At 39.0% G+C, this 23,892-nt stretch overlaps 1 protein-coding gene across 5 annotated transcripts in view; it reads right to left on the reverse strand.

Moving 5' to 3' along the window:
• Window positions 1-23,892, reverse strand: part of spef1 (sperm flagellar 1) — a 34,032-nt gene that overhangs the window by 6,332 nt on the left and 3,808 nt on the right. For 4 of the 5 annotated variants that reach the window (XM_068020637.1, XM_068020634.1, XM_068020635.1 and 1 more), the window contains 5 exons: window positions 23,080-23,191; window positions 16,023-16,188; window positions 10,352-10,394; window positions 6,706-6,787; window positions 23-119 (listed from right to left, as the gene is read on the reverse strand). In XM_068020637.1, the coding sequence (XP_067876738.1) occupies window positions 23-119; window positions 6,706-6,787; window positions 10,352-10,394; window positions 16,023-16,188; window positions 23,080-23,191 (500 nt within the window). The remainder of the gene's footprint in view (window positions 1-22; window positions 120-6,705; window positions 6,788-10,351; window positions 10,395-16,022; window positions 16,189-23,079; window positions 23,192-23,892) is intronic. The other variant, XM_068020633.1, reaches the window with a different exon arrangement.

Below are 23,892 nucleotides of genomic sequence, written 5' to 3' on the forward strand. Positions count from 1 at the left end.
GAGGCAGAATTACTCTACCTACCTCCACAGTTTCACGAAGAGCTAACAGAGCTTGTTCTTTTTCCTCTAATAGTAGACAGATTTCAGGATCCAGATGGGAATACTGCTCAGCAAATGACCTAAAACAGACAAAAAAAGTGATGGGTCATTCAAAAGGAAACATGCTACTTGCCTTCCTGTAAAAATACAGTAACTTTAATGCAGAACTCTAAGACATGGTGTTATAGTACAAACAAAACATAAACAAGTGTAAAGAATGCTCACCAATGTGATGCTAGTACTAAAAATTGGTGCAAAGTCAAAGCAAAGCCAAGTGAATTTGCACCGGAATAAGAAAATGGTTTTCTTCTCCCAGTCCTAAGTCACCCATTTTGAATATATTCAAATATGTCTGTTGTCCAGAAGCAAAGCTTTTTGATCACATTACAGTCAATATTAATGGAAAGCTAGCTGTAGATGTTTGACAGGTGAACCTTGGACAACCATGTTTTTGTGTTTCTGTGGTGCAATTTAATGCAGCTATAGGATGCTCAGGAATAGATTGTTTTCAAATATCTCTAAAGCTTCATCATAGCAGCTTAACAATGTACACAGTGGTGCAGTGGTTAGCACCGCTGCCTCACAGCTCCAGCAACCCGGGTTTGGTTCTGGGTACAGCCTGTGCGGAGTTTGCAAGTTCTCCCTGTGACCGCGTGGGTTTCCTCCGGGTGCTCCAGTTTCCTCGCATATGCAAAGACTTGCGGGTTGATAGGTAAATTGGCCATTGTAAAAATTGCCCCGAGTGTAGGTAGGTGGTAGGAGAATTGAGGGAAGGTGGGGATGTGAGAGGGAAAATGGGATTAATGTAAGATTAGTATAAATGGGTGGTTGATGGTCAGCACAGACTTGGTGGGCCGAAGGGCCTGTTTTGGTGCTGTATCTCTCTATGACTCTAAATTCACTTATGCCTGAATTACAACAGATATATTTAAAATAAAAGCAAAATACTGCAGATGCTGGAAATCTGAAATAAAAACAAGAAATGCTGGAAATACTCAGCAGGTCTGGCAGCATCTGCGGAGAGGGAAGCAGAGTTAACGTTTCGGGTCAGTGACCCGAAGAAGGGTCATTGACCCGAAACGTTAACTATATATATTTAAAATACAATTTCACGTACTTATAGTACAATACAAATGCGAATAATTTGGTGCCTAATGCCACATATTTGACAATTGTACCAATTTATATTGATACATTCTTAGACCTCACTGTTAGATCCTTTTCTATTAATTGTAACCAAGCTCCCAATTCTTCCCTATCCTCGGTTAGCTTTCCAGCTCTCGTCTCCTCCCATCAGACTTACATTTTTTGAATACTTCTTAGTGTTGTAACTTTTCTAATCTTTCTGGTTGTAGATTTACTGATGCATGTAAAATTTTATTTCAGTCACTTATTGATCTCGCTCTCTATGGGCTGGACTTTAAGAACCCGCCGCTGCTCCTGGCGGCTGGCAAAATAAATGGCGGCCCGCGCCCTGCTGAGCTGCCGTGATCTACTGCACGGTGGCTCATTTAAATATATGGGTTGCCCCCCCCCCCCCACCCCACCCCAATCACGTGGAGGGGCGAGCTGTCTGACACTGGTGCTATTTTTAAAAGGGCAGCAGCCCAGCTGGTGAATTTAAATTTTTTAAAGTCATATCCCCACCACTCCCCCCCCCCCCCCCCCACCCCAACTGTTGCAATAAAAATTCTATTGCCCCTTTCCCACCCCCCAATACCAATAACATTAAGCATTTGCCCTTCCCCCCCCCAAAAACACTTACCTTTGAAATATGACCTTCCCCCCCCCCCCAATACTGTACAAAGTTTAAAATTCACCCCTTCCCACCATGGGAGCTCGGTAAAATTCAACCATGTGTGCACCTGTGATTTTTATTTCTAAGACAAGCTGTAGTAGGTTGCGATAAATTATAGCATGTAACTGTAGTAATTAATATGTTTAACAAAACACTGTTCAAAATAAATCACACATTGGACCACTATGCACAAATCAGTGTGTGTGCTTTGAATTTTCCTATATCACAGCATTTACAAGTGCCTGAATCAATATGTTCTACCACTAAATATGGAGTTATTTCCCCTTGATTTATCCCCTTTATCCTCTTCTCCCTGTGGGGCATTAGCCAAGTGCTTATTAGTCATGTCTTGGGCCTAAACATGGAGCAACTTGTTTGACCTTAGCATCACAATGGAGCCAATCCTGTCTGAATTTGGCATCCATAAGTGTGGAACTTCAGCAGCTAATCTCCCTCTTCTTAGCACAAGAACACGGAGGCCAGTTATGGATTATTATTTACTGTCATTTTATGTTTATTCTGTAGAAGCTGATAACATTTTCATTTGACTTTATTTTTGTTCTTTTCTCAATACCCTTTCCTTACTCATTTTCTCCTGAAGCCATTGATGTAAGGGCCTGGGTGCATGGGCCATGCCACCCACATACCTTACACAGGTTGCCATTTTTTTCGTACGATGGAGATGAAATTGCAGATCAGATAAAAGCACGGCATAAGAAAGTCAATCATTATGGGGAAGACTGCAAATAAACTGTTGGATTGCTGAATGAGGATCACGTAGCAGAAATACTGTTCTAGGCACTACAATCATTGCAAAACTGTTGCACTATACTAGTAATTGCAGTTTGTTATTGCCTTGTGATATTATTGCTAACTTGATTTCTGCTCATTTTATAATAGCTCTTACACCCATGGAACTGTTTTTAAAAAAAGAATATATGTCCCATACGAATTAAATTGTGTTCACACATTCAGAACAGCAACCTCAAACTGGCTAAGTTACTGTCCAGATTTCGTGTTGTTGCATGTCTGTTACTGCACTCTTGAAATTTTGCCCTATTATTCCACACAACCTTTTTGGACGATTGTGCAAAAACAAGAAAAGTACATTGCAATCGCAAGTTCCATCAGGGTATCACAGAAACGACAGCAAAAACCTCAAAAGCATAAAAATAGAAAGCTGTAGGACATATAAAATATGTGCCAAATGTTTCTGTAGCTCTTGCCATCAATGAGTTGTATTTTGCTGATTACCACACAAGCATTAAAAAACCTCCAAAATTTATATCTTAAAATGTAATTTGTGATTTCACATTGCTTTTCTTCTCTAATCAAGAAAAGGCATTGATTGTTAATGCCTATTGCAACCCAAAAATAAAGTTTTGTAATGATTTCATAATTAGCAATATATTGAAACTTACTTCCGCAAGAAGAAAATTAGAACAGACAATTTTTTTTAAATGCTCAAAGTGAAGACTTACTATGGTAAAAAGTTCAATAGTAATATGTACAAGTGGATTTTCATTTAAGTAATAGAAAAATATTACTCTTGAATGTTTACCGATGAGAACCTTCATATTTCCAGACACACATCCTAAAACTGACCTGATGCGCTGGATTCAAAATTATCACCATTGCTATATTTTGTATTGAGTTGTCTCATTTCATAAATGTGAACAAATACTGTACAACTTAAAAATGATGTTCTTGAAAGCAACAGTCATAAAAGCCAATCATAACTTCAGTTCGGTTAAAATTAATTTTTAATTCCTTAATCTCATGTTCGTATTCCTGTGCAAAATGTGATAGCCCGTGATTCGTATAATGATAAGAATTGCAAGGTAGGAATTTCTGGTCACATGCAATGTTGCTGCTTATGGCACTTCAGATGAAAAAATATGTATGTGTGGAGGACAAAGGCAGACCAAATTTAATAAGTATAAATTGTAAATACAAGTGTAAAGCATTGCACATAAGAAAAAAAATGCATGACACAAGCAGTTCATGGATGGGGTTAAAAGAAGAAGCTGAAAGAGATTTAGGAGACTTCATACCCAACACATTCAACCAATGCAGTGCAGCAATTAACAAAGATATCAGAATTTCAATTAAATTGCCAAAACAGTAGAATACAGGTCAGAAGTTGTGATCAACTGTATCGTGCTCTGGTCAGTTCCTGTCCTGAGTAGTGCTCATTTCAGTTTGATAAGAAACAAGTGGCGGCGCAGTGGTTAGCACTGCAGCCTCACAGCTCCAGGGACCCGGGTTCAATTCTGGGTACTGCCTGTGCAGAGTTTGCAAGTTCTCCCTGGGTTTTCGCCGGGTGCTCCGGTTTCCTCCCACAGCCAAAGACTTGCAGGTTGATAGGTAAATTGGCCATTGTAAATTGCCTCTAGTGTAGGTAGGTGATAGGGAATATGGGATTACTGCAGGGTTAGATTAAATGGGTGGTTGTTGGTTGGCACAGACTCGGTGGGCCGAAGGGCCTGTTTCAGTGCTGTATCTCGAAATAAAATAAATAAAAATAAAAAAGTGCAGGAAGTAGTGCAGAGAAAAATCTCACGTCCAATCCCTGCTGTCAGAGGATTGAGTTATGAAGGAAGCGTGGAGAAATTTGGGCTTTTCAGTCTACAAAGAAGGCATGTAAGAGGTGATGTTATAGAGATATTTAAATAGTTAAGGAATGCAGAATGCAATTTAAGTATTTTAAATTAACCTTTGAATGTACAACAAAGGGACACAGGTTCAAACCAGTAAAAGGTGAATTTTCTCACAAAGCGTGATCAATACAAGGAATAGAGTTTCATATAGATTAGCAGGGGCAAAAACTCTGGAATCATTTAAGAAACAATTAGATACTGGAATGAGGAGGTTATAGGGTCTTTCTGGATGGATGAATTATGATGGATCAAATGGCCTTCCTCATCTGTAGTTATCTTGTAAGATGCATGATGCATTTGCATTCATTATTGTACAGGATTATGGGCACTTCTATGTTCCATGTGATCTTTTGAACATCCCACAATTTCTTCTGTGCTTGAAGGATAAGATGGCACATTAAAGAACAAATATGAAAGAAGGCCCTAAAATTTCACTGACACTCTTTGAATAGACCACATTGGCCATTATAGGTTACGAGAGCATAGAGGTAATAGGGGGAAGGTGAAGTTCCCAACATCAAGGATATTACCAGCCTGTTCTTATTATATCTTCTCTTCCAATCATTCACACACAAACATGCAGAAGCACAAAACCATCACTCACAATGCAATTACTCATTGACAGTGTTTCTCGGAGCTAGCATTATAACGTTGTCTGTTTTGTAGGCCTAAAATATCAGATTACCAGTGTTGCAGGTGGGCCTGCAGTATGCCTCATCATTCATAATATCTGTTGCAAATGCCAACACAGCTACACCCACGCCAGAGGAGAACAGCAAGTTCCACAATGAAAGGAGAGGAAGATCAAGTGTTGGTGGCAGCAATACTGGAGGATCCAGCTGGCCAGAAGGCCAGCTCGTTTCCTTCCTCAACTGCAGTGACTAAAAATTAATATCTCACACAGTTTTATTGTAAAAGCATAAAAGATAACTGCTCCCTGAGCAGGACTGTTTCCTGGTGTCACTTGAGTCTATCCAAAATATAAAAAACTTACCTTTATATATTGCCATTTATGTCTTTGGGACCTCCCAAAGTGCTTCACAACCAATGAATTACTTTTGCAGTGTAGACACTGCAGCAGTCAATCTGCTCACAGCAAGTTAACCTGCTTTCATGCCATTAATTGAGGGCTGAATATTGGCTAGAAAACTGGGTGAACTCCCTGTTCTTTTTCAAAGTAGGGTCAGAGAAACAGCCATTCCTCTGAAGATCAAAAGGGTCAGCATAACAAAGAATACTGGATAGTTTTAGTATAGCCTGCAAAAATACCATAATTTATAGATAGGACTAATTTCAAAATTAGATTAATTGGTTTATTTGGAAACTCTCAGTGCTTACAGAACTTTGACAACCTGGAAAACCTAGTGGGGCAAAATTTGTTTGCATAGTGCCACATCAAGCGGCACTACACAGACTTACATCGATTCCCCAGGGGCAGACAGCACTACGGGCCATTACCTACACAGGCTTCCTCATTGATATCATTGAAGAAAGCCATGCGGGCTATGTAGGTAGTGGCTCACAGCGCTGCCTGTCCCCAGGGAATCAACGTAGTTTGTTTAGCGCTGCTTGAAGTGGCGCTATGTGAACAAATTTTACGCCATTATTTTGTTTTTAGTGAATGTTTGTACTGATCACAACGAAAGATGCAAGCACTTGGAAATGGATTATCTTCACATTTTCAACATTAAGTACTTCCAGATCAGGTCCCGTATAAGGTAAATGCAGGCTAAAATGCTGCACATTTCCCCAACGAACCATTATTATATTTCTATATCCCATGCCCATTATTCTCAGGACTGACAACTTTGTAATGATAGCAATGATGTACTTCATTGGCTGTAAAGGGCTTTGAGACGCCCGTTGGTCATAAAAAGCACTATATAAATGCAAGTCTTTTTTATAAATTGCAAATCAGATCAATTTATTCTGTGACACCTCCTTTACTTGAAATTGGACTGAAGGTGCCAAAACATATTTAACTTAAGATCCTTACAGTCACTGCACATAGATGGTATGGGCTAAAATCAAACTTGAAATGCAGAGGTGAAAAGACAATTGTTCTAACTTCCTAGCCAATTATGCCAAGTCCTGGTGGGTGAACACAAACATAAAATTAAAATGTCTAAAAGCTACCTATTCTATTGACTACAAGTAGGTAATGCACAACCTATATCAATATGAACTAGAACAAATATTCCAAATTACCTCTGCTTGTGACTGTTGTAGCACATTTCTGGTTGGGATTGACGTTCGTTTGCAAATAAATGCATGTTAGAAGGTGCGTAATCTAGAAAACAAAATAGAATGACTTCATGCAGAATGTGTATTACATTTTGTCTTCTTGTAACAATTCATGTTGGAAGATAATACAGCACTAGTTTCCTACATACTAAGTACTTTGGTTGCCTGAAATGTTTTTGTGTTGCATAGAGCACTTACAATGTAAAAATTAAGTAGGTAAGTGAAGAATTATGTAATTGAGCCATCTCAGTAGTTTAAAAAGTTCAAGTAAATTAGTCACACATCACTACTGCCTTCCAGCTTAACCAGTGTGAGCACATTACTTCTGGCAGATTTAGACACCGATGATTAATATTAAAGGATATCCTGTCCCTTTGCACTTCATTTGTCAGCATATTGGTAGAAGAATAAGCATCAAGCACTCATTCCCTCTCAGGACCATGGAAATGCAAAACAATATAATTCAAACAAAACGTTAAAGAAAGAAGGACTTGCATTTATATATCGTCTTTCATAACCTCAGGACATTTCAAACTGCTTTACAGCGAATTAAGTACTTTTTGAAGTGTAGTCACTGTTGTAATGTAGGAAACACAACAGCCAATTTATGCAGAGCAAGGTCCCACAAACAGCAATGTGATAATGACCAGATAATCTGTTTCTTTTGAGGAATAAATATTGGCCAGGACATTGGGGATAACTCCTCTGCTCTACTTCAAAAAATAGTGCCATGGGATCTTTTACATCCACCCACGAGCAGATGGGGCCTCGGTTTAACATCTCATTCGAAAGACGGCATCTTCTCCAGTGCTGCACACTCTCACTGGAGCGTCAATCTAGATGTTTGTGCTCAAGTCTATGGACTGGGACCTCAACCCACAACCTCTGACTTAGAAGTGAGAATTCTACCAACTGAGCGATGGCTAAATGTTAACTGTTCTTCTCACTGATTTGTGACATTAACACATAGAAGTGCAGATTAGTTCCACTGATCCTTTCATTTAAATGTATTGCATACATTTTTTTTACTGCCAAGCACTACTATTGTTCTTATTCAGCTGAAAAGCAGAGAAACATTTTATGGATTCCTTTCCAATTCCCCATCCCAATTCTGCTTATCTGACATCAGTCATGTTTCCGCATCAGTATGGATACAGTGTTTCTTCCCCTAGCTGTAATGTTATGTTTACCTGTGGTCAGGTTTGAGCATCAGCCAGCAGAGTTAGATCAATTTCTAAAGACAAGGGACATGGCGACTGGGCGGGAATGTACAGTCGAATCCTAAGATCAGCCATGATCGTTTTGAATGGCGGAGCAGGTTTGATGGGCCATATGATCTACTCCTGCTCCTATTTCTTGTGTTCTTGTACATTTTGGCTCATGAATAAAATAGATTGTTACATTTTCAGAGATACGTTCCTTTCAAGTTTATAAACTGTACTTACAAAGCACAGTAGCAAAGTCAATCATACCTAACAATGCACTACAGGAAGATGAAAAATCAGAAATGGTAACAATTCAATATTACAGATCAGATTAACAACACTTAACATACGATTCAGACCACGAGTGAAAGGATTGTGAGTAAACTATTGACATTTACTTCCATTATAAACTTTTCAGAGTTCTCTTTAAAACATTAAGTTGGTAAACTGCTGTTAGTGGTTTAGTAAATGAATCCTTAACACATTGATAACATTCTTCTGTCTGCTATTTAAAATGGAGGTGTTAACCAATTACACGTTAATACTTCAAAAGAAATTTAGGGTTTAATTCTTTTCAACATTACTTTTTTTCAAATTATGAATTATACGATTCAAATATAAAAATGTTTTATTTGGTCAAATTTTCTTTTATAAACAATTCAGTACCATTTGGTGGGGATTATTATGCTCCAATTGTTGATTGTAAAAACAAAAGGCCCTGTGATGTCACCTACATGATTTGGGAAACACTACTGTTTAGTGATGGCTGGGGAGGGTCAACACACCTTAACAGGCTGAGTGAGAAGAGGTCAGGTGCTCCTGTCCACAAGTGGCAAACCAGCTTCTGTGAACGTTGCTGGAGGGCATGCTGCCACCCAAGTGACAATGGAATCTGTCCCTCGTGATGGTGTGCACTTCCTCTTATTTAGGCTGCCAGTTTGCCACCGACAACACGAGTCCAGAAATATTAATGCAGCTGAGGCTTTTGTCATGCAAGTCCTCTATAGGCTCAACAACATCCATCAGGTGCATTTAAGAGGATTACCTGTGAAAACTTCATGCTATTTTAGAACATTTTCTAGAAGAATAAGGTCCTGCAAAAAGTTTTAAATACAGCTGAGGGCAGTCAAAGGCAGAAGGGATGACATTTTGCAATTTTCACAGCTGATGGAATTGCAACATTTCCTTTATGTCAGCTTTAAGCTACACATGGAAATATTGGGACCCGGGTTCAATTCTGGGTACTGCCTGTGTGGAGTTTGCAAGTTCTCCCTGTGTCTGCGTGGGTTTCCTCAGGGTGCTCCGGTTTCCTCCCACATGCCAAAGACTTGCAGGTTGATAGGTAAATTGGCCATTATAAATTGCCCCTAGTATAGGTAGGTGGTAGGGAAATATAGGGACAGGTGGGGATGTGGTAGGAATATGGAATTGGAGTAGGATTAGTATAAATGGGTGGTTGATGGTCGGCACAGACTCGGCAGGCCGAAGGGCCTGTTTCAGTGCTGTATCTCTAAAACCAAAAACTAAATATTACAAGGGCATTACTGTAATCTCTTAATTGGAAGGGTGACGGACCATATTAAAGATGGAATCCCACCATCAATACCATTTCAAAATCACTAACTTGTTTTAGCCGTCTCTCTGTTCAATTTGTTTGAATGAAGCCTTGATACTGTAGACATCCCTGGGGAATTATTCTCGATGGTGTGAAGGTGTGTATATGTTAACACATACACCCTCGAAAGCTTCACAGAACTTTTACCTTTATCCAGTGCTTCCAAGGAAAATATTTAAACTTCCATTGGCTTAGCCAATCTCTTCTAATGATCCATGCAAGGGTATCTTGGACATCGATACATCTTCCAGCACCATTTATTTTACTTAAATATAAACATCTTACCTAGCTTACTTTGACAGCATATCCCATTTCACAAGCCCAACCACCGAGAAGGACAATAGCAGCCATGTCACTCTGACTTGGATATTAACTGCCATTCCTTCACTGTTGCTAGGTCAAAATATTGAAATTCCCTATCTTGCAAACACTCTAACCACGAGAACAGCAGCTGTTCAAGGAGAGAGGCCATCACAATTTCTCAAGGTGACTAGTGAAGGCAATGAATGGAGTCTTACCACCATCACACATATCCCAAGAACAAGAAAAAAAAACACTGATTGATTAATCAGACAAACTTTCTTCAACACAATATTGCTGGCTCAAGCAGTTTTCCAACAGATAACAGAGGTAGATTTTTTTAAGTCTCCAAATGTTGTATTATCATAAAATACTTCATTTATGTCTATAGCCAACATATGTATGCTCATGCAAATAATACAAGTTAGTATACACTATTTTAAAGTGGCAGTGTAACCTAAAAATTAATAAAAACAAGAAAGCAGCTTACCTAAAAAGCTCCTGTCAGCACCAGTACTGTAATTTTCCACATCCTGCCAACATAAAGGAAACTACTTATTCATGTGTTAAGACAAAATAAATGTAATGTATTCTAATTTGTTTAGTGATTCCACAAGCATTTACTTCAGGGTGTTGTTGTACACTATGGGGAAGAATTTGGTTGGGACCATCCGCCATTAAGTATTACGCCATTTCTCCCGGGTTTCTGTGGATGTTCTGCTGAACTTACGGTAGACGATGAGGAGAACTCCTGCTGAAATTAATGGCGTATTGATTTACCCTATCCTTCATTAGTGAATAATATAAAGTTGTCTCATTCTCAGCAGGGAAATGGCAATTTTTGCCATCATCTAGATGGGATAACTAACGACTCATTTAATATTAGAGAATAGCTCTCTGAAGTTGTTGCTCAATGTTGCCTCCCTGGTGTACTACTACAGAACCCACACTGTTTATGTTGAATGCAGTTTCTGCAGCAACCAGGTCAACTTTATAACAATTCTACATGTGCAAATGGTTTCCAAGTTACTAATAGTCTACTTTTTGACTGATACCCTGACAAGTGGCTGGAGTAGGCCTATACAGGGCAATGGTAGCAAAATTACTTTGTGATCTGTATAGTGTGATGGAAACCACACCTGCCAAATGAAAACATATTCATTTCATCATATGGAACACTATTTTGAACTGTTACTGGACATTGAATATAACTTGTTTAAAAAGAACACATGAATGAGTGGCTGAAAACATGGCTGCACATTTGTATTCTGAGAGACAGTTGCCTAGAGAGACAATGGAAGTACTCCCTGACCAAATTAGCCAGATGGGTTTTGTCAATAGTGATGATCAAGAGATATTGAGAGTCATTGAATGTGTAAGAGCCAGCATTCCACCACTCCCCACCCCACCCCCAAATCCTGCCCAACACTGAGAGTGTCTGGTAAGCTCTGAGGAATCCACAAACTCGCAGGGGAGTTGGTTTCAAATAAAAAGCTAGTCACATGACTAACCTCCTGGTCAACCTGGGAGTTAATTGAATTGTGCTCACAGAAAAGCTTTGAGCAGACTACAATTGAATTTCAAGAAGGAAGCAAAGCCACTCTCTCAGGCAAAGTTCCAGGGACCCACGGAAGTAATTTAAGCCTCAAGACAGAAGACCCCTGCAACCTTCTGGTACCAGCTAGCCAAGGTTGAAAGTGTGCACTGGGCCCCAACGAGAACTGCAAGACTTAACTTCAATCAAAGACTTTACATCCAACCCAAAACCAGCAACTGAATTCCATCTGCTACTTCATCAAACCTTCTGCCCTTTAATTCTTTCTCCTCCTCTGTATCTATTTGTGAGAGTCTTTATCACGTATGCATGCTAGGGTGATCGCGTGGCATATTTTTAGTAGTTTTAACTGAGTTCGAGTTTTAAGGTTAACAAACTAACACCTTTCTTGTTTAAACCCAAGAAATCCTGTCAGTTTGATTCCTTTACAATTAGAGAGCAATGAGCAAGGACTCACTGAGGGGAAGCTAAAAAAAAAACTTTTAAAAATTAAACCCCGTTATGGCCAAACCAGGAAAAGGCCGAGAGGGGAGCCCTAGACCCCTTCCTCACCTGGGCATAACAAGAGACACAAGTTCTCTTTCAATTGCTGGTGGCCATATTTAATTATTCCTACTGGTTCCAATGGCTATATTTACATACGACGCTGAGGTGGCTCTGCTGTTGGAGGCATGGCTGAAAACTATTTACTTCGGCACTATGCATCACCTCCAACAGCAGCTGCACTGCTCTGTTCACACTGCAGGTTTGCTGCTGACTTTAGGAGGTCCTGTCAGCAGCAATCTCCAAATATAAACAGGTGTCAGTCAGATATGTGGGCAATTGGTAGGAACTCAGGATCCTACTATATTTTGGAACATTAATACACTGCAGCCTAATAGGCAATAAAAGCAGAAAATGTTGGAAGTACACAGCAGCACAATCAGTGTCTATAAAGAGAGAAGAGAAGTTAACCCTTCAGGTGCATAGTATTGACTGTTCTGAAACCCAAAATGTAACTTGCCTTTTCTACTTATGGATGCTGGTAGACCTGTTCTGTATTTCCAATTATTATTTCATACTTCTAGCTTTTAAAGTCTTTTCCTTTGTATGAAATGCCAATAGGCATTTCTAACAAAAGTACAACCAAGTACCGCACTGCAAGAGTTACAACATAAACTGTTACATTGTCATGATTAATAAATTGAAATAAATCAATGTTAATTTTGGATGTCTAAGCATATTATCCCAAATAAACTACTTTTTATTTATTTTTATTTTATTTAGAGATACAGCACTGAAACAGGCCCTTCAGCCCACCGAGTCTGTGCCGACCAACAACCACCCATTTATACTAACCCTACAGTAATCCCATATTCTCCATCACCTCCCTACACTAGAGGCAATTTACAACGGCCAATTTACCTACCACTTGCAAGTCTTTGGATGTGGGAGGAAACCAGAGCACCCGGCGAAAACCCACACGGTCACAGGGAGAACTTGCAAACTCCGCACAGGCAGTACCCAGAATCGAACCCGGGTCCCTGGAGCAGTGAGGCTGCGGTGCTAACCACTGCACCAACTTTGCTTAACTCAATGCCACTTAATTTGAACAATCTGTTAATTTAATTTTTTTTTGCACATGACTCCTGTGCTGTTTTATTTAAATTGCTAATTCAAATCATTGGATAATTTTTATGGGATTAGCACAAAAAAACTGACTTGACATCAGAAGGCTGTTTAATTTCTCTAGTAATCTGTTAGAATTAAAGGATAACTAAAAAATACATGTACAGTATGATAGAAAGGAAAACGAACATTGCAATTGCTCTTTTAATTTTGCTCACAAAGGACAGTTTTTATATATTGAATTGAAGCAGATCAGAATACAAAGAATGAAAAACTAATACAATGAAGTTGTATTGTTGACAGGCTTATATTACAAAATGATTAGATAGTGGTAAGGGACTGCAAAAATGTAAATGGCACGATAAATGCAAGGAGTCTGCTTGAGTAGTTTATGGAGCTAAACACTGCGATATAAAGGGTAATTCTGTGATTCTGCGCTTTCAGTTAGGAGCCAGGCCTGCAGGGTGCAAGGGCTGAAGAATTCAGCTACAATGTTGTAGCTCTATCTCCAACCTTTGCTCTTTCCGAGCATGGCTTCCCTGCTGGAAAGAAGGGATTATGGAATTATCCCTATTATTTTTAACTCCCTTCCAGCTGTAGTAGATGATCTCTTCTGACAGGTACTTGTGACAGAAATGCATACATTAACTACAATACATTAAGGCATAAATTCCAATCATTGAATTTCATGCTCAAATGTTTAATACATTCATGTGTGCATTATTTCTACTACAGGCATTACTCAATTTGCATAATGGCCAAGCAAAAATAGAGGTAACAGGAATGCAGTCGAGGCAAGTTAAGCACTTGCAAGGGAAGTTTGGAAATTCTACCCTATGAACCTATACTTGCACTACGAAGATTAAGGCAACAGGCATTGACAAAGGCATTTAACTTCAAAAAGATTTTTGTCTGTCAGGTTTATGTTGCAGAGCTACTTCAAGTAGAAAAGGTCCCAAAATATCCAGGGCTCCTGATGCTGCGAAATCCAACTGTAGGGTGGGCAGATTCCAGAGCCCTGGATTAGCAGACAACCAGCTGCGTGCACAAGCATAACTGCTTGAAAGTCACAAATAACAATTTTACTTTATGGTCACTAGACATTCCCTAACAGCTGTGCCAGCCATAGAAAACTGCATTGTCTGGGCAGGTTGAGCATTCGGCTTGGCCATGCCCAGAAAAATTGGCAAATGTTGCTAGAAACATCACTTATATTGCTGCTCTGCTGCTACTGTCTCTGGAGATGCCATGGAAGGCCACTTCTTCAACAATAGCAACACCAACTTGCATAATAGTGCCTTTAATGTGGTGAAATGTCCCAAGGCGCTTCACAGGAGCATTACAAATGAAATTTGACACTGAGTCACATAAAGAGATAGCAGGGCAGGTGACCATAAGCTTGGTCAAAAAGGTAGGGTTTTAAGGAACATCTTAAAGGAAGACAGAAAGAAATAGAAAGATGGAGATGCTTAGAAAGGGAATTCCAGAGCTGAGGACCTAGGCAGCTGAAGGTACGGTTGCCAATACTGGAGCAATGAAAATCATTTCAACTGAGTCGTGGAACCTCTGGATTCAGTAATAATGCTTTATTTACATTACAGTATTGCTGCCAAAATGGGGTCCGTCAACAATAGCATCAATGTAAAATAAATGCACTATAAAATAAAAACTGCTGTATAAGTCTAGCATGGTAGCAACTGTTAATTATCTCTGGTATCTAAGTAACAATTCAACATCTGAATAAAATTAAATAAAATGCTTGAAATCATTTACTAGAACTATAACTGAAATTAAGGATTTGACTTGTTTTCTTGGCTCAGTAGTAGCACTCTCGCCTGTGCCAGAAGGTTGTGGACTCAAGTTCCACTCTAGTGACTTGAGCACATAATTAGGCTGACATCCCAGTGCAGTACTGAGAGAGTGCTGCATTGTCAGAGGCATTGCCTTTTGGATCAGATGATAAACTGAGGTCCTGCCTGCTCTCTCAAGTGGACATAAAAGATCCTGTGGCACTACTTGAACAGCTGGGGTGTTCTTCCAGAGTTCTGGCCAACATTTATTCCTCAATCAATCAACACCACCAAAACAGCCTCATTGGTCATCTATCTCATTTTTTTTTGATTGGAACTTCAGTGTGATTAAAATTGGTCACCATGTTTCTTTACACAGCAACTACAGCTCAAAAGTAATTCATTGGCTTTGATGCACTTTGGGAGATTGTAAAAAGACACAATATAAATGCAAGCCCTTTCTTTCTCATTTTTAGCGCAATTTTACCTTGATTTCTGGATAAGGCCCTCATTAATTGGCTGTAGGGGATACAAAGCAGGCGGCTCAAATTTATATTAAAAACCCATCTCTACTTGAAGTAATTCTGTCATATACTCCTTGTATTGTGGAGCCCCATTTATTTGCACAGTGCAGGTGACAACACACAAAAATAACTGCACAGTTATAAGCTTCCGCATGCTCGGTTGTTTGAAATTTGCAATTCTGAGCCCCTTTCTGGCCACAGACCTTTCAATTGTCTGTGGAAGATCTGTATAAACCATCACTGAAGACAGTGCATCACCAGCCAGTACAGACAGGCTGTGTTTGGGTAGCTTCAGCAACCCTTTGAAGATAAACAGACAGTAGCTTCTGCTCAGTGTCTTCCTGACAGTACAACTGAGATCACAATGTGGGGTATTGTAGGCATGAAATGTACCACTAAGCTGCTTATTATACAAAGTATTTCAATTAGTAGGCATCTCAGAGGCCCATTTTTTACTGATTGCTAGATTTAGTCTTAGATTTAATTCTCATGCAAAGCTTTCTGAGCAGTGCAAGATCAGTACCATGAGCTAAGAACATAGCAGGGTTTGCTCATTTCCAGACACCAATTCAATGCTGCTTTTAAATTAAGGCTCAGACCATCACCTTTCGCTGTGTCGGTGATTAGTTACAGAACTCCATTAAGAGTAAAGGCATCTGAAGATAATACAGTAGTAAACTGTACCTGTATATGAACAAGGTGTCTGTTTCTTACTTGTATGTTATTGAGTTCTTCCTCAATCTTCTGTCTCAACATATACAAAACTGGTTCAATAATTCCAGGAGAACTCTTTACCAACTTTTTTAATATATCTTCAGGAATATGAAAATGTAATTTGGAAAATATCTTCCTGTGTAAAAGAATTGTGAAAAATGTTTCAATTAAATACATTTTAAAATATCATAATTCACATAAATCCTTGGGGACTACAAGTTCTCACAAAATTGAATACTTTCTGGATTAAGTGTAACAGGTTGTCTTAGGCAGTCAGTGATATTTATTATCAGTCATACTTGACTACCTGATTTCCTGTTTCTAATCATCTCATGTATAAATAATTAACTTTGTTTGAAAGTCATTTGTATTTTAATGTAAAAATGCGTTGTTATTCAATATTTTAGTACAGAATATGTAATATGTAAAGGACCAGAAAGTGGACAATATAGTCCAATTTTTCATAATGCTGATTTTGGATAGTATGTAGAAAACAGAGAATTCCGAAGTAACTCCTTTATCAATGAGAAAACTAGAAGCAAAGATACATTCCTCACCTGGGGATAGAGGGTGTCACTTTCTAAGTGTATTGACAGGGCAATAATTTAACTCTCATTTACTGCACTATCAGGAATGTGCACCTTTACTCTGTTTTCAGAGTTTCAGTGCTTTTGGATAATAGTAAAACTAATGCATCATTCAAAATATGTTAGATCTGTGAGTTGAGTTTAGTGTTATCAACGTGTCAAATCAGGAAAATTGTGACTTAAGTTACAGTAGTGGACTGCAAGCTTGCTGATCCCTGTCAAGTCCCCAGCTGTTGCCTGGAAGGGCCCTGCAGCAAAAGCTTGCCACCTTTGTTGCTACTGGCAGCATAATGCTGATGTTGCTTCTTGGCTTCAGGCTTGGCTCCATGAGATGGCACAATTCAGCTATGACATCTTTGGTGAGGCATAATCTCCTCCTGCAGTACACTGCAGTGCTGTCAAGGAACCATGTTACTGGCAGTGGACATACTATGCCTGGGATAAGAAGTCCTGATGGTCTACCTTTTATTATCCTGGACCTTGCAGGCTCCGCTTTGCTGTTCCTCTTCCTTCAAAATGTTCGGCAAAGTGAGACCCGTTGCTGTATGTATTGGAATAACTCAGTCATTTCTTATAGTGTCACTGTTCTATCCATGCTGTACCTCCACACATTCCCTCTGCTGCCTTAATGCCAACTTTATAGAAAATATTACTATGCAATTTGGCATTGTTGCCCAACAAACTCTCAGCAAGACAATCTTTTGGAAGGTGGGCAAAAATGTGCAAATGCTCCATTACAGATTATGAATAAAATTATTATATTTTAATTCACCCTTATCATGTGGTTAGCTTTATGCAAAGGAATTTCACCCCCTAGTGTGCTAATCATTAACACCAACAACTTGCAGTTATATAGCGCATTTAATGCAGTGAAACATCCCAAGGCACTTCACACAGGATCATAATCAGATAAAATTTGACACCGAACCACATAAACAGATATTAGGACAGATATTTGACCAAAAGCTTGGTCAAAGAGGTAGTTTTTAAGGAATGTCTGAAAAGGAGCGAGAGGTGGAAAGGTTTAGGGAGGGAATTCCAGAGCTTAGAGCCTGGGCTGCTGAAGGCACAGCTGCCAATGGTGACCAAAGAAAATCATTTCCCAAGAAATGTGCCCAAAAAGTTGTTGTGCACCCAGTCATTCAAGAGTTTTTAATCAGAACATTCACAGACTGTTCACAAGTATAATATATTTTCACTTCTCTCCCTCACATGATATTTCCTTTCCATTATGTCCTTCAATCTGCAATGCATTGAAAGACCTAAATTCTGGTTTGGGGTGAGAGTGTGGTTTCCTTGTAGAATTGGAATACCAGCTAATCTTGTGGCTTTGCAGTGTTGCACAGCACTAAACCTTTTCTCAATGTCATGATTTAATTTCCAAATAGAATCCATAATTGAGAGGTAGGCTTGCTCAGCATGTCAACCCAGTTCTATTTTGAAATATATAAATTGAATTGGGCACTTACCTTCCTCAATCCAGAACTAAGATCAACTTTCATTCTACCTTAAGCTGTTTCACATAGGTAATAATTATTAGAATAATTGAGCCAAAAAGGCAGCCTAACTTACAACAAATCTTGGGTAGGGTCAGTGACAGTGATTTAGACATTCTAATGTAGTTCCTTAACCTCAGCTGTCCAGCGACTCTGAGGAAGAACAGTGTGAATTCAGGTACGTGCAGGAGACTTTCATTTGGAGAATAGTTTATCCACTAATATACCTATCATTCATTTTCAGAGGTACTTATGTACTATAATTAGCTACACCAAAGTAATGTTCCTGAGAAGGAGGTTGCCCATCTTTCACTTCCAAGGTACAAGGAAAAAATAAAATAGTTATCTTATAATCCAAATTAAACTGAAATTTAGGTCGGAGCTGCCAAAACATTGCCCAGTTCTTAAATCTGTTGCTTAGAAGGATTTGTCTCTAGGACTAGTAACTCAGTAATCAGTGGCTGTATGTCAGGACAGATATTATCAATCCCAGGAAGTCATGGAATTTAAGGGAGAGGTGTGACCTTATTAATTAGACTTAACTCACCTTAGCTGAGGCTCCAGACAGATTCCATGAGTATCATTAGTGGGGGAATGGGTTAAGTTTACATAAGATATGGGCAGCGGAAATCGCCACCATATACACTCTGACCAAATTATGGTTTAGCCCACATTCTACAAGGTGCGTGAGGTTTAGTTATCAGCAAGAGTCCACACTCCATAGGATCCTTTATGTAATTCTAGCACCAAAGGATGGCTCCTTTTCCCTGAATTACATATCACCACATCCAACAAATGCTTTCCTGAATTATATCTGTACTTAACTTTTAAGAGGAGCTTCACCCACTTAAAAAATTACTACTATAATTGCATCGTGATGTTATTGGACCATATCTGCACCAGATGATCTTCCACCTGTTCCTGGAAACGAGCAAGATTTTCTATGCTAGTCTGCTCAATGTGGGAGCCAAGTAACTTTAGCCAGGCTCTCCATCAGTGGAATTGGTGATGATTGCTGCCCAGATTAAACCAGTTGAAGAAAACGATGTTAGATATTCCAGTACCATGTGTGTATTTGTTTCACTCAGCTGCCATTATCTATAATAGCAACTCCTCTGTGGGTGCTGTCAACATAATTCATTGGCCAATCTGGTAAAACCTGCTCTAGTACTGTGGTAAGTTTCACCCCACTCCCTCCCACAGCATCATTCACCTCAGGTTTTGGTTTCTTAACTATTCTTTCTCCCATCTTATCTTTTAATGTCTACAATTTTACCACTCCTGTTTATCTCTTTCCGTTTCCTATTTTTTTTCATTCATTTATTTCCAGGTGTTTTGTTTCTTCCTCAGAGATAGATTGTAAGCTCTCTCTCTCTCTTATTTGCTAAAGAGACAGGGAAAATGGGCCATGCAGATCAGAGGTAGCTAGGTTTGATTCCTCTCCAGGCTTAAGTGAACGACTAAAAAAGGAGAAAAAGAGCAGACACAGAGAGAGAATGGATAAAGGCAACAAGGGAAATGTCTAAAAGAAAAAGCTAAGGGAAGGCATCAGGATTATAGTCGCAGTAATGTGTAGTTAGGCTGGCCCAATAACATTAAATATTGTGCATGTGTACCGTACATATATTGGGAGGGAATGTCGTACACCCCCATGAGTGTGATTATGCAGATATCAGAAATCCGGAAACAGAAAAAATTGGAATTCTGTACCCCAGAGAGCTGTGGATGCTGAGCCACTGAACATATTCAAGACAGAAATTGATAAGATTTTTGGATACTAAAATAATTAAGGGTATTGGGGATAGTGCAGGAAGGTGGAATTGATGTAAAAGATCAGCCGTAATGGCACTGAATGGTGAAGCAGGCTCGAAGGGCTAAATGGCCTACACCTGCTCCTATTTCTTATGAAACGATAAAGTGGGAAGAGATTTCTGCAGAAGTAATCAGTTAAACTTGTCTCTTTATTAAATTGAATATTCCAGTTTAGATTGTCCGTGACAAAGTAGGCAAGTTTTATTTGTGTTCTGAAAATCAGCACAGCTAAAAATTAGCTGCATGTTACCTCTTGTATACTTTGAGGGGTTAAAAATAGGTATCAAGTATAGACAGAAAAATACTGAAAATAAAAATAACTGTAGTGGAGCCCCCTTGCTTCTCTTTTTAATTGTCACTTTTCCATGCACTCATCCAAGTTCCCAAATGAAATCCATGGACAATTACGTGCTTTCAGCCTTCCATCATTCAGCTTTGCAACTGGCTACTTGGTAGTTCTCCACATGGTGATCTGCAGGCACATATTACGTCACCGCACACGAAAACTAAAAAAGTTAAAGATAGAATCAAACTTAAAGAAAAAGCATATAATTGCACAAAGATGGGTGGCAGGTCAGAAGATTGGACAGAATATAAAAAAACAGCAAAGAATGACTAAAAGATTAATAAGGAGGGAAAAATTAGAGTATGAGAGAAAGCTAGCTAGAAATATAAAAACAGATATTACGAGTTTCTATAGATGTTTTAAAAAGGAAAAAAAAGTTAACAAATTGAGCGTTGGTCCTATAGAAAGTGAGTCTGGGGAATAAATAATGGAAAATAAGGAGATGGCAGATGAATTGAACAGGTATTTTTCATCAGTCTTTACCATAAAGGATATAAATAACGTCCCAGAAATAGTTGTAAATCAGGAAATGGGAGGGAGGAACTCAAGACAATTACAATCACCAGGGAAGTGATACTGAGCAAATTGTTGGAGCTGACAAGTCCCAGAGTCCTGATGGACTTCATCCTAGAGTCTTAAAAGAAGTGGCTAGTGAGATAGTTGATGCGTTGGTTTTAATTTTCCAAAATTCCCTAGATTTGAGGAAGGTTCCATTAAATTGGAAAATAGCCAATGTAACTCCTTTATTCAAAAAGGGAGGGAGACAGAAAGCAGGAAACTACAGGCCAGTTAGCTTAACATCTGTCATAGGAAAATGTTAGAAGTTATTATTAAAGGTGTTATAGCAGAGCACTTAGAAAAATTCAAGGTAGTCAGGCAGAGTCAATATGGTTTTGTAAAAGGAAAATCATGTTTAACCAATTTATTGGAGTTCTTTGAAGAAGTAACATGTGCTGTGGATAAAGGGGAACTGGTGGATGTACCATACTTAGATTTCAAGAAGGTATTTGATAAGGTGCCACATCAAATGTTATTGCAGAAAATAAAAGCTCATGGTGTAGGGGGTAACATATTGGTATGGATAGAAGAAACAGAGAGTTGGCATAAATGGGTCATTTTCTGGTTGGCAAGATTTAACAAGTGGTGTGCCCATGGATCAGTGCTGGGGCCTCAGCTTTTTACAATTTATATAAATGACTTGGATGAAGAGACCGAAGGTATGGTTGCTAAATTTGCTGATGACACAAAGATAGGTGGAAAAGTAAGTTGTGAAGAGGACATAAGGAGGCTACAAAGGGATATTGATAGGTTAAGTGAATGGGCAAAGATCTGGCAAATGGAGCATAATGTGGGAAAATCTGAAATTGTCCATTTTGGCGGGAAGAATAAAAAAGTCTGTTATCTAAATGGTGAGAGATTGTAGAGTTCTGAGATGCATAGGGATCTGGGTGTCCTAGTGCATGAATTGCAAAAGGTTAGTATGCAGGTACAGCAAGTAATTGGGAAAGCTAATAGAATGCAATTGTTTATTGTGAAAAGAATTGAATACAAAAATAGGGAGGTTATGCTTCAGTTATACAGGCCATAGGAGACCACATCTGGAGTCCTGTTTACAGTGTTGGTCTCCTTATTTAAGGAAGGATGTAAATGCGTTAAAAGCAGTTCAGAGAAGATTCATTAGATTAACACCAGGGATGGGCAGGTTGTCTTATGAGGAAAGGTTGGACAGGCTAGGCTTGTATGCACTGGAGTTTAGAAGAGTAAGAGGCGACGTGATTGAAACATATAAGATCCTGAGGGTTCTTGACAGGGTGGATATGGAAAGGATGTTTCCCCTTGTAGGAGAATCTAGAACTCGGGGTCACTGTTTAAAAATAAGGGGTCGCCTATTTAAGACAGAGATGAGGAGAAATTTTTTCTCTCAGAGGGTTGTGAGTCTTTGGAACTCTCTTCCTCAAAGGTGGAGGAAGCAGAGTCTTTGAATATTTTTAAGGCAGAGGTAGATTCTTGATAAGCAACGGGGTGAAAGGGGTAGGCGGGAATGTGGAGTTAAGGTTACAATCAGATCAACGATAATCTTGTTGAATGGCGGAGTAGGCTCGACGGCCGAGTGGCCTGCTCCTAATTCCTATGTTTGTATGCACATGTGTGTGAAACAAAATAAGAATTCCTTCAAATAATTGCTACTTTTTATGGTTAATGTGGTATATTCTCCTTTTAAATATATATTTTCATGCATCTTTGGTATACGTTTTATTGCCACCAGCTTAAAAGTTTGAGTGCCCATAGCACTCCTGGCATCACACTGTTGAACTGCAAACTACGACCAAGCAAGAGTTGAAAAAAGTTACTTCCTACTGTTTTTTTCCTAACTTGAGGTAACCTGGAGAGGTTGTTGAGATAACATGGAGAGGAACCATGGAGCTGCCAATCTAGAGACAGTTACAACAGCAACAAATCCAAATGACATCAGGACCAATTTAGGCTTCTTTCTTGTATAGAGTTCCTGAGCAGTGACCTTAAAAGGGGGCAGGCCAGGTTAGCAGCTAATTATTACAACTATACTGCAGAACTCAGACTGCCTGAGCAATGCCATGGGAAGTCAATATAATGAATTTATTACATAGTAGTTCCTCTTAAATATTCATTAAAGAAATGGTTTTATGTGCCAAATCCAACTTAGTATTTTTCCAGCTGACAAATTGGAAAAGGGAAGAGGGGAGCTCCACTATAAAGGAAAAGCTATTTGTAGCAGACTGTAAAATATTAAATATCAGAGCACTTGCCTGTTTAATATCTGCCAGTTACTCAGTTTTTGCTGGGTAGAGTTTGCTGGGATATAGTTGTGTATTTCTACCAGTTTTGGCAAAAAGTGCTTCACCACTTCAGCAACCATTACTTGGAAGAAATAAATAAAAATCAAGTGAGATTTGTTGGTTAAAAATAATCAATGCCCTGCCATATGAATAGCATTTCATCATTAAGACTATAAAATTAACTCATCAATATTTCTGTCAAAGTTAGTTCTGTAAAATTATTAAATCATTGCATGTTTATCTCCTACAATTACGAAATAGATATAATGATATTTTTCAGGTGACTAAGTTAATAGGGCTGATTTTCCAATTATACATTGGAGCAATTATACATTGGAAAATCACCTACAATTTTCCAAAATGTGTTGTCAACAGACAAAGCTCAATGCCATCTGTACAATTATAAAATTACCTCCTATAAGTATTCTCTTTATTGTACACAAATCACTACAAGCTAGTGAACAGGTACAGAATGTAATCATAGAGGCTGAAGGAGTGTTGGCCTATATCTCAAAGTGACTGGAACACAACAGATTTTTTTTATTCATTCACGGGATGTGGGCGTTGCTGGCCAGGCCAGCATTTATTGCCCATCCCTAATTGCCCTTGAGAAGGTGGTGGTGAGCTGCCTTCTAGAACCGCTGCAGTCCATGTGGGGTAGGTACCCCCACAGTGCTGTTAGGAAGGGAGTTCCAGGATTTTGATGCTACAGCAGTTACAGCATATAACCTTGAGCAGCAAAAATGTTAGGCATTGAACAGTCTAGTGTTGCTGTCCTTACAA

The sequence above is a fragment of the Heterodontus francisci genome, chromosome 42 (assembly GCF_036365525.1).
Source record: "Heterodontus francisci isolate sHetFra1 chromosome 42, sHetFra1.hap1, whole genome shotgun sequence".
Lineage (NCBI taxonomy): Eukaryota > Metazoa > Chordata > Chondrichthyes > Heterodontiformes > Heterodontidae > Heterodontus > Heterodontus francisci.